Here is a 12,500-nt window from a genome sequence, read left to right on the forward strand (position 1 = left end):
TCTGAGAAATGTATCAAAATGAAGTGTTTAAACATAAAATAAGAAAAACAATATCTGTCAATGTGCATAAATACTAAATAAGAAAATCATTTTATTTACAGTGTATTGCATGATGCATATTGCATGCATATTGCATTTTAGTCATTTTATTATGTGCTTTTTCAGGTTTAGTCATTTCAACACTTTTATTTCAGTTGACCCCACAAATATTTTTTCTTGTTTTAAGCATAAATACTGAGTAAGAAAATAATTTGTTTTTTAAAGTGCATGCATGTGAATGTACATGCATTTGTCATATTGTCAGTAAATGAACTACATATTTCCAACAAAATCATTCTTTCTGGTTAATACTGAGGAGTCCATTAGAAAACCAGACAGGTGTATATAAGTCTACATCCCACATCAAAGAAACAGCACAAAAGAAAAGGAGAGATAAGGCCGGGGGACTGCATTTACTGCAGCCTATGCAAACAAAGTGAATGAAATTCAATGCAGGCTAATGTAATTGCCTGTCAATCATTTCACCATTCTAGAATTACGGTTTCCATTTCTTTTCGGCAACAAGTGCAGCCAATTCCCTGTGAAACTGGGACGGACATCAGAATGATTTCAGCTGATGAGAGAAACACGCTTTAAAACAGTGACAAAATATGTCACGCTGCTTGCAGACACATCCAGACGACAAACGTTAAATCACAAGCAGAGAAACTGAAGGAAAAAACAGTGTGTCTTAACAAGATGAATATGGCTTCCGTCCCATGGGAAGGAAGAAACACAAATGAGATCTCCTGAATATCTCAATGAGATTATATGGAGTGCAAACGCTTCCTTAAAATAAGAGCAGGAAATCTCACGTGTTATTTATTTATTTATATATAAACAAGTTCTTGTGTCTTTTATAGTTTGTTTTGTATTTTTTTGTATTTTTTTTTTTATAGTTTTTTATCTTACTGTGTAATATTTTTGGGTACATTTTATAATTTTGAGTTTACGACACTTCTACTTTCAGTGTAATTTAAATAATGGATATGAAAAAAATTCACAATACAGGAATGTGCCACATTTTCATGATAATGTCACAATGCAAAGAAAAAAAAAATATATATATATATAATAAATATATAATTTAAAATGTAATTTTTCAAAAAATTTAATATAAGTGTGAAGATCATCTGGAATATATCAGGACATGATCTTGAGATTTATAGGCAAAATATTTTATATGTCAAAATTATAAAATTTACCCAAAAATATTACACAGTAAGATAAAAAACTATATAAAAAAAATTACAAAAAAAATACAAAACAAACTATAAAAGACACAAGAACTTGTTTATATATAAATAAATAAATACATATATATATATATATATATATATATCTAGAAGTGCCTAATTATTATAAAATACTGTAATATTAAAATAATATAATACTGTAATAATATAATAATGCCAAATTATTATAAAATACTGTTATATTAAAATAATGAGAAGTTGATTTTAACCAACATTTAATCAACACAACAAAAACAACAGCCTCCAAACATGAACACCTTCATCCAGGTGAGTTTGTGACCTTAATGGTTAAATATTGAACGAGGTGGCGTCGCATTTTGTAGTAACGAACTCCCGAGGAGCTCCCAGCAGCTTTGGTTTCAAATTAATTTAACCTCGGCTAATGAGTGGCCCTAACGACAGCAGCTCTTAAATAAATTACCATGCCTAAGGATTTCTAATTATTCCAAAGTGAGCGGATTCATTAGCAATTGAAGCCGTCAGAGAAGGAGCAGGTCGCTGTGGGTTAGAGGTAACAGAGCATGTGTCGGCGTCTTCATCGGGACACGCACAATTAGTGGTAATTATACCGTAATGAAATGTTCTTGTTTGATAACCGGTTAATTATAGAAGACAATAACCGCTGACACGGTGAACGGGCGTAAACCCGGAGGAGAGAGAGATACAGAGATTTCGGAGAATCAGAATCAGCAGCAGATATCATCTATTGTAAAAATGATTATTCAAAGTTGTAAATAAAATAAAATAAAAACACTGGAGTATGTTTATCAAGAAAATTCCAAGTTAATATATATATAGTGCTGCTTTCAATACTTAAAAAAAATAAATATTGAAAATATATTTTTTCACATTACAGTAATGAGAATTTTGCGGAGAAATGTAATGTAAAATAATAAAATAAATAAAATAAATAAAATAAATAAAATAAAATCATAAATTCTAAAAGTAAAAATGAATTTATTATATTTATTATAGTAAAAATAAATCAAACTAAGATCATTATAAATAATATTAAAATAATGAGATAAAATAATGAAACAAATATAATAATCAAGTAAAAATGTAAAACATATATATTTTTTATTATTAAAATAATTATAAATAATATTAAAATAAAATAAAATAAAATAAAATAAAATAAAAAAACAAAAAACAAAGCCATAATAACATGTGTGTATATGTGTGTAGAAGTGCAGACCCTGTCCTTAATGACATGTTTGTATATGTGTGTATTATGAGTGTGACTGGAGCTCTGAAGCTTCTCTAACCAGTAAATAAATGTTAGGGAATGAGGGCTTATGGCCTGCGCTTGAGAGAGTGGCTGGAATTATGTCTGTTCAGCCACCGCAGTTCTACATCATTTAACATATTCATCATTTACGTGACTGACAGGTCAGGGCCATCACTAAAAAAAATGACAGTCATCTATTGGAGCAGAGGCCTATCAATCATCCTCTAATGGCCCAATCAGAGCAGCTCTAGCTCGACTCCTCCTGCTCTGCTCTCTTCACACAACACTTGTTTGATTATGAGCACTAAAGCTCATCAAATACCGCAAAAAAATAACTCAGATTTTTACAATAAAATGACAAAAGCATAATATCAAATAAAATAAAATAAAATAAAAAGTTGCCCTTGTTTTCATTGATTATAAGCATTTAGGCTCATTTAATATGTTCTTAAGAGTAAAAACACAAAATAAAATAAAATGAAATAAAAAAAATTAAAAAAGAAAAGAAAAGAAAAAAAAAGGAAAAAGAAAAACACCTTTTTTTCATTGATTATAAGCATTTAGGCTCATTTAATTTGTCCTTAAGAGTAATAAAATAAAATAAAATAAAATAAAATAAAATAAAATAAAATACACTGTCTATATAAATGCTGAAGGATTTACTTTGAAACCATTTCCATAAATAAAATGGCAAGTAACACATTGAATTAAATGTGAAATTCTGAAGTATAACAAATTCTTATTTTCCTCATTCTTCTCCAGTATTCTTTGTTTTATTTACAACATGTGTAAATAATTTCCACAGCCTTCTTAAAACACGAATAGCATGCCCTACTGACTCACATTTTGCACATTCATATCGGTCAAACAGAGTTTCTGAAGAAGCCTAATGCACACATGCTGTCTAGATAGGCAGCTCACTAGGGATTGAAACAGAGCCAAACGTGCAGTGAAAGCTGCTACGTTCGATCCTGCAGAACTTTCTACACTTCCAGTTGAGCCAAACATCAGTAGCCGGTGATGATGATCTCAGCGAAAGATGACATAACCAGCACAAATCAGTGAATTCATGACCTCCTCGCCGTACGGATAAAGCTGAGTCACGAAGGAACAATCCCAACTCTCTCCAGAACGAGAGAAAAAGTCACCTTGTTATCCCAGATAAATAAAAATGACAAACAGATGCCAAGGACGAGCCTTATTATGCTAGGAAACAAACCATACGGAGCCTACATCTGAGTCTCCCAGCCGCCGAAGGGTTAAAATGCACAAACAATAACATTTGGGAGAGCAGATGTCCTTGAGGGGAACTGAAGGACGCCGGGTGATGGCTAATCTCGTATTCTCAGCATGATCGAATCACCAGGCAACAGATATAAATAAAAAGAGCCCGGGAAATGAGGAATTCACATTCAAGGGTGTCAGCGGCAAAATGAAGATTCATGGTGAAGAGGGGAGAGTGAAGGAGGCAAAAATTAACTGCAAATAAAAAGGACACAGCAGCTCTCAGAAGAAGAAGAAAGGCGAGCGAGAGAAATATCAGTCGTGAGGGTGAACGCGCCGCACTCTGTCACCGAGGCAGGTGCTCTTATTTGACATACAATAGCAGTCGTGTGTTATTGAGGATATGCTAAAAATACAGCGGCCCTCACACACACACACACACACACACACACACACACACACACACACACACACACACACACACACTTCAGTAGAGCTTACTGTATACAAAGCTCATTACTGACACAAACACACACACTTACACACACGGTCCCATGCACATCAGTACAAACTAAAGAATCACTCAACACACACCAACTGACTGCAGAACCATCTGTCTATACACACTACCATTCAGATGTTTGAGGAGAAAAAAATCACTTTTATTCAGTAACTATGCATTCATTTAAATTAAAATTATTAATTTATCTGTCTACATCTATCCATCTACTTTATCCATCATTTCATATATTCATTCCATCTACTCCATCCTTTCACCCACCCATCCATCCATCCATCAGCCCATTCAACCTTCCATCCATCCATCCATCCATCCATCCATCCATCCATCCATCCATCCATCCATCCATTCTTTCACCCATTCATCCACCCATCTATCATCCTTCCATCCACTCACCCCTTCATCCATTCTTTCACCCATCCATCCATCCATCCATTCTTTCACCCATTCATCCACCCATCTATCATCCTTCCATCCACTCACCCCTTCATCCATTCTTTCACCCATCCATCCATCCATCCATCCACCCATTCATCCATTCTTTCACCCATTCATTCATCCATCCACCCATTCATCCATTCTTTCACCCATTCATTCATCCATCCGTCCAGCCATCATCCATCCACCCATTCTTTCACCCATTCATCCTTTCATCTGTCCATCCATCCATTCACCCATTCACCCATCCATCCATCCATCCATTCACCCATCCATCCATCCATCCATCCATTCACCCATTCACCCATTCATCCATCCATCCATCCATTCACCCATCCATCCATCCATTCACCCATTCATTCATCCATCCACCCATTCATCCATCCATCCATCCACTCACCCATTCGTCCATTTTTTTATCCATCCATTTTTTAATCCATCCTTTCATCCATCCATCAATCCATCCAGCTATCCATCCACCCACCCATTCATTTATTAATTCATTAATTCATCCATCCATCCATCCATCAGCCCATTCATCCACCCATCCATCCATCCATCCACCCATTCATTCATTCTTTCACCCATTCATCCACCCATCTATCCATCCATCCATCCACCCACCCATTCATCCATTCTTTCACCCATCCATCCATCCATCCATCCATCTATCCACCCATTCATCCATTCTTTCACCCATTCATTCATCCATCCATCCATCCATCCATCTGTCCAGCCATCATCCATCCACCCATTCTTTCACCCATTCATCCTTTCATCTGTCCATCTATCCATCCATCCTTCCATTCACCCATCCATCCACCAATTTATTCATCCATCCATGGTTTTGTTTTTGCTTCACCCTACCGTACAAACATCTCAGACAAAGCTGGTACTTAAATGGAATACTGTACAACTAAAACTGCTGAGCAATAAAAGAGCAACTTCTGAGCTACAAAATGCTGTTCTGAATCCACTCACTTGTTTCTGTTCCTCTCCCAGACTGTCCCACATGGAGGCCACGATTTTGGAGACATCTCCGAAGGTGGCATTGGGGTTTTGGCCCTTGATGGCGGCTTGAGTGTCCCTGAAGAAGAGTGCGTATGCTGAGACGGGCTTCTGCGGCTCGTTGGGGTCCTTCTTCTTCTTCTTCTTCTGAGGTTTGGGCTTAGGTTTCATCATATCAGAGGAGGGTCGCTTCTCTCCTGTGATCTGAAGGTGAAGAGAAAGAAATTAAATGAGTGAAGATGCATTTATTTACCTAAACAAAACATGCAATTCAGCAAATACAGTTCACTGCTGCATTCAGACACTGTGACTACATCAACGCTGGAAGTCATTCTAGTTCAGTTTCTTTAAGAAAATGAAATAAAATATTAAATGCATGTGTAGTTTGTGGATATCTAAGAGTTCTTCGAGTGCATCTCCACTCACAGACTGTGTCTCCCAACATGCACTGCTGTTCCAGTCATATGCGTGTTTGGCTATGCAAATGTGGGTTGTCTTTTATCTGCAAACATCATGAAATAAAAATGGGATGCACTGTATTCCAGAATGCTTTCAGTCAAGCGACAGCGCCGTAATCTGCTCTGACAGTTCATGAACTCTCTTCAGTGCTCTGAAACATTGCGGCTGAAATTGCTTTCTTAATGCGGAGAGTCCAGCAGACGTTGTTAATATCCCATTTGAATCAGTGCTGCATCATCTCATGTCTGACTAATACACGTTTCTTCATTTAAAACCGCTCTGCATTTAAAATAAGGAAACACAACTGCATTATTTAAATGAGGATATAAACAGAGAGAGAGTTGTGGTAAGAAACAGAGGAACAATACAACTCTGTTAAAGCAAACGAGTGAAAGAGGTTTCTAGGGCAGAACTTGATGGTTAGATAACATCATTCTCTCTCATCAGCATTTGCAATGTAGCAAAAGAAAAAAAAATAATTTTAAGAGAGAGAGTAAATGTAGCATGAAAGGCTGGCTGATGCTCCATTAAAACAGACCGCTGTATAATCTCCATACACATCTGACTTTACATGATGATCACATAAAACAACACTGGTGCCATTAACCAGAATCTAAATGAGTTTAAAGGTCAACATGAAATTAAAAACTACATTTACTTTCTTAAATGATGTGGTTTTGACCAGAATTACAGTTAACTTAAACTAACAATGAAAATCAAATTAAAGCCATAAAAAATAAATAAATAAATAAACAAATAAATAAATAAATAAATAAATATATAAATAAATAAATAAATAAATATATATATATATATATATATATATATATATATATATATATATATATATATATATATATGCACACACACATTTGATACATGTATCAAAATCTAACATTAATTAAAATTAAATATAATAATAAAAATAATAATTGTTTCCTAGGCAACATTTCTCAATTAAGCATTATGTAATAACATAACTAAAACCGAAATAAAAATTACTTAAATAATTACTTTTTTTTAAAGATTTACAGTAAAAACTATATTTTAAAATATATAATAAAAATCAATAATAAAGATATACATATTAAAATTGGAGATTTGTTGCATTTACTTAATATTTTTAAGGTACTAAAAGTGAAAAAAAAAATGAATACATTTAAAATTCACAGACTTTTATCATTTGGGAAATGGACCAAAATGGACATCATTATGTTTATAGGGGCATATCCAAATGTTATTTCATGCATATTTCCAAACTAAAGGATTCAATTAATGCATGCAAAAGAACATGTTCACATGCATGAAAGCATATGTTAAATACACACAGATGCACACACAAGGTAAAAAGCTACACATGCACTTTGGAAACAGACTGGAATCCAGCCAATGCTTTGGATTTATATACATTGAAATTGAATAAGTGCACAGAAAAAAAAAAAAAATGAAATCCATGAGCATGCGGCACTTTCCAGAGGAAATTTAAAGGCGATGTGTTTGTGCCGGTGTCACAGAGTTTAAATGCATTAGCATGCATTTGTACGTGTCAATGAGCAGAACTGTGTTTGCAAGCATTTCCTGCAAAGGAAATACCAATGGGACTGAAATGTGCTAATTGTTCCCGTTGTCCAGACGGCATTATTATTAAAATCCACCAGGATTTCAGGCTGACTGAAAAACTTCTGTCACTATTTTGACTGGCTTTTTAAATCTACCCGGACCAGGTATGGTTGCACCGGACTTTTGTGCGGTATTAGGCCACACTCTTCCACAAGCCCGCTGAAGAACAATGTAATTTAAACATCATGTAAGTTAATTAACTCTTTGTGTTCTTCAATCCAATTAAGCATGCAGCATCACGATAATGAGGGATTTCGAGCTGCCGGCGCATTACATGCAACATTCAAATTAAATTCAAACTGACACTTCCAATAAAAAGAGAGGATGACGGACAAGCAGGAGTAATTGGTTTCCTGGGACAATGAAAATGAAAAGAGGGATAGAGAGGGAGTGCGAGAGAGAGAGAGAAACAGTAATGTTTTTGCCAACAAATCACAGTGAACAAAAGACGTCAAGATGTGAAGTTAAAATGCAGAGATTTGTAAACACTACTGAGACACACGGAAAATCGTTTGCTTTTAAATAAAGAGGGGAAATTATTCTCAAAGCTCTTAAAGTCTGCCGTTTATGCTCCTTTATAGAGCTCAAAGGATGGAGATTATGGAAGTAAAAATCACATTAATTCTTTTCCAAAGAGGAGCAGATATTTAACAAAAGCGTATAAACCTTTCGAGACAGATCTGCCATGAGATCACTGATGATATATGATCCTGTAGCAAATGTGATTTTAACTTTGCTTGCATTTAACAGCCAAATGCCCATAATTCTGAAGAGAAAAATCCACCAATCAGAGAAGCCTCATTTACCATCGAAACTGAAATAGTGATGAAAGAGCTATTATATATATAGATTGAAGTCTGTTCTGCTCAACAAGCATGCATTTAAAAAAAAAATAATTTAAATTGTAAAATATTTTTACAATCTAAAATAACTGTTTTCTAAGTGAAAACTAGTTAAACTGTAATTTATTTCTGTGATCAAATCTGTATTTTCAACATCATCTTCAGCGTCACATGATCTTCAGAAATCATTCTAATATTCCGATTTGCTGCTCAAGAAACATTTCTGATTATTATCAGTGTTGAAAACAGTCGTGCTGCCAAACATTTTTAAGAAAACGGTGATAAATTTAAATTTTCAGGATTTACAGATGAACAGAAAGTTCATAAGAACAGCATTTATTTAAAATAGTCTTTACTGTCACTTTCGATTAATTGAATGCATCCTTTCTGAATAAAAGTATTAATGTCTTTTTTTTTTTAAATAGCTTAAATCTTACAATCATTGACGAGAAAGTCACTAAAGCTTTACAACACGTAACATGAAGTAACAATACTTTTACAGCATGTTAAATATGTTTCATGTTCATTAACATATACCTTTCAAGTTATACAGATTGATACTGGTTAATATATTGTGAAACAAAACACATGAATTAACAATGAAGACGGCTGTTAGTTCATGACAGCTAATGCATTAACAAATGCTCCTGTAAAGTATAATCAAAGGAGGAAATGCTCTCTAACGTGCCATTTCAGTAAAACGCCACGGCTTTGTTGTTCCTGTACCTTTGAGTGGTACTTTGCTTCCTCTTCCTGGGCGGAGCTTGAGGGGGAGGGCGTGGCTGACTGACTTCCTGAAGATGACGGGGAACCGTGTGTAAAGGAGCCTTGGCCAATCTGAGAGCTGAGCTGGGACAGGGCGCTCATGGGGTGGGGCAGTATCCGGGCAGATGGGTTTAGCATGGGGCTGTGGTGGGCACGGGGGTAATGACTGCCCGCTTGCCCCGCAAACATCTGCATCTAGGGTGAGAGAAGAAGACCAGACTTTACCAGGAGGAATTTTGAAACGAAAAACCAATTGAGGCCAATCTACACAAACACTAGCTTCTTCCCTCACCCTTTGAAGCGTCCGTCTGATCGCCTAGTTTAGCTAATGACTAATCTATAATGCCTTCTGCACTACAAAGCGGATCTCTTAACCGATATACGTTCACACAAACACACACTGTATAAAGCTATGCCGAAATCGCAGTGCATCTGAACCCTGGGGTTTTGAACGTGCCCTTTATAGTTTCAACCTGACTTGTATCATAAACAGATTAGAGAGAGATCTCGATAGATAAGCGCCATTTACAGTAAGTCATCAACCACACTCCTCTCAGCATGAATTTCAAAGCTTCTTCAGAAAGCCACAACGCCATTGGTGCTCAATCCGGAAGAATCCCAGAGCAACCACAATAGTGACTTGACAACTAAAAACAACAGTAAGAATTCACCACATGAGACCTTCATATAAGTAAATAAATCATACATGCAGAAACAGTTATGTAAATCACCATATATAAAGCAAATACCACTTGTATGTACAGAAGGGAAGTTGCTGAGAATGAACTGTAGCCAAAATGCAGTTTGTACAGGGTGATTCTAGTGCATTTAGCACCTTTACATAGATTATTATTGCCATATATACAGTACATTAAAATAAATACCCTGTTTATATATAATATATAAATTAACTCGCTAGGAAGTGCAGTCTATTGTAGTGCATTTAGCACCTGTCAAGTTTTTGCACCAATTCAATGCACAGTGATGCAACTCTTATTTTACATGCATCAGTATTATCTACAGTAAAGCAAATTACATTTGTATTTACCGAACAAACTGTGGCTTAAATGCAATTTGCACGGGGTGATTCTAGTGCATCTTAGTGCATTTGACACCTGGTTAAACTTTTTTTGCATTCAAATACAATTAATATTTCATTAATATTTTCATATACACTGTACAGCAAATTCCTCGTGTATATACAGCAGGGAATTCGCTAAGAATAAACTGGCCAAAATGCAATTTGAATTGCGTAACTCATGAATTTCAGTGCATTTAGTCCCTGCACTGAAATGCAATGCAACTCCTTATTTTACATGCATTACTATTACCATATACAGAGTAAAGCAAATTCCCCATTTCTATTCAGAGATAATTCGAAAAATAATAAATTGTGGCTGAAATCCAATTTGCATGGCGCAATTCTACATCTTGCAACTGTGCACCACTATTTTAGTGCATGCATTTAGCACCCATTAAACTAGATTGTGGGTGTTCAGTTAATTAGACACCGTTTTTTTTGCAATGCATTTCTCATTTGACATAAATTCATACATTTCTACCACTAGCACAAAGGAAAAAAGATACATATACTCTCTGATGAAGCTAGGCACTGCTAAATCAGTTAATATGCGAAAAACGCAAAATCAAATCACAAAATCCTCTCAAATGAAGCATCTATAACTCATGTATTTTAATATTTCACCATGTTTTATTTCCATTGCCGCTCTTCAAAGCATCTCATCGGGAGACGTGCGCGGAAGTCGACTGAGAACGGATGTGTTCATTTACACATAAATAGTAATACTTAGCCGACCACGAATCAAAAAGAAACAGAAAAAGAGGGAGAAATCTGATGAACTAGCATTTATTAGCGCCATGCAACATTTACGAGCTGAGCTGAATTAAACATTACAAATCAACTCTGTGCTTTTAAAATGATTAATGAAGTCGGAGCGGTCTGGCATGAGCAGCTCTCTGTAAATATTACCGTAACGGCTGTGATCTTAGCAAGAGCTTGTAATAGTGCTAATTAACCTCTCAAGACTCACTAATAGATGAAATTTAAAATGAAAGAGCAAGAAAAATGCATGACGTTCACAAACGCAGAGTGCTGGTGAATTATCCACAGGACATCCTACTATGTGTGGCTACTAAAGTGGACCTGAAACAAAGGCTTTCCTCATGTAGACGTCTCAGTTCTCGAATTCTCAACAGCCCAAACACCACCTCCAGCCTCAAATCACATTTCAGCAACACCATTAGTTCAGTTTTCAAATGCAGCGGAGTAGCTTTAATGTTGGAGAGAGAGGGGGAGAGAGAATCCATTAATTTTCCATTTTCCGTGGGGTTGCTCTTTAAGGGCTTTCACAAACCAAGAAGCATTGAAAAACCAATTAATCAAACATGAATGGCTTATCATAGCAACGGCAACCCCATTTCCATAGCAACCGCTGCCGGCCAAGAGCATCACCCTGCTCTTTAATCTCGGCACCGAACACACAAAAGACAAGAGAGAAAGAGAGAGAGAGAGAGAGAGAGAGAGAGAGAGAGAGAGAGAGATGGCCAGTGAAGCCAATGGGCTCATTGAGTTAAATTTCATATTACGGACGAATTCTGTGATTGTAACCATTTTTGGGACAAAATGTAACAGGACAACTTGAAAACCACCCATCTATCACAGTCTATTTTCTCTCTCTCTCTCGCTCGCTCGCTCGCTCGCTCGCTCACTGAATAATTTATGCTGTTTGTTTCCAAACCATCATTGCGGCGCTTTCGTCCCGTTTGAAAGTCTGAATATGATTTCTAATGTGTTGAGTGGAGTTACCGGCCTCTTTATTGCTTAGAAAGAGCTGTGCAAAAAATAAAAGCAAGAATACAGTGAATGAATGCAAAGGAAAATTTCTGAATGTGCCGAATACTCGTTTCCAGATGCATAAGATGATGCATCTGCTTTAGTTTCTCTCAAATCGAACGAAGCATCTTGTATTTAAATATTTCAACATGTTGCATTTTCATCGCTGCTCTTCAAAAATCATTTTGTATTTTTAAGATTACTGTAGGATGTATTAAAAGAAAATACTAGGCTATTTCAATCT

At 35.8% G+C, this 12,500-nt stretch overlaps 1 protein-coding gene across 5 annotated transcripts in view; it reads right to left on the minus strand.

Annotated features, from left to right (window-relative positions):
* The window catches only part of LOC132151492 (thymocyte selection-associated high mobility group box protein TOX-like), a 121,946-nt gene that overhangs the window by 9,005 nt on the left and 100,441 nt on the right, over positions 1-12,500 (minus strand). For 3 of the 5 annotated variants that reach the window (XM_059559617.1, XM_059559618.1, XM_059559619.1), the window contains 2 exons: positions 9,364-9,597; positions 5,690-5,920 (listed from right to left, as the gene is read on the minus strand). In XM_059559617.1, coding sequence (XP_059415600.1) covers positions 5,690-5,920; positions 9,364-9,597 — 465 coding nt within the window. The remainder of the gene's footprint in view (positions 1-5,689; positions 5,921-9,363; positions 9,598-12,500) is intronic. The other 2 variants (XM_059559620.1, XM_059559621.1) reach the window with 1 other exon arrangement.

Source organism: Carassius carassius, chromosome 10, assembly GCF_963082965.1.
Source record: "Carassius carassius chromosome 10, fCarCar2.1, whole genome shotgun sequence".
Classification (NCBI taxonomy): Eukaryota; Metazoa; Chordata; class Actinopteri; order Cypriniformes; family Cyprinidae; genus Carassius; species Carassius carassius.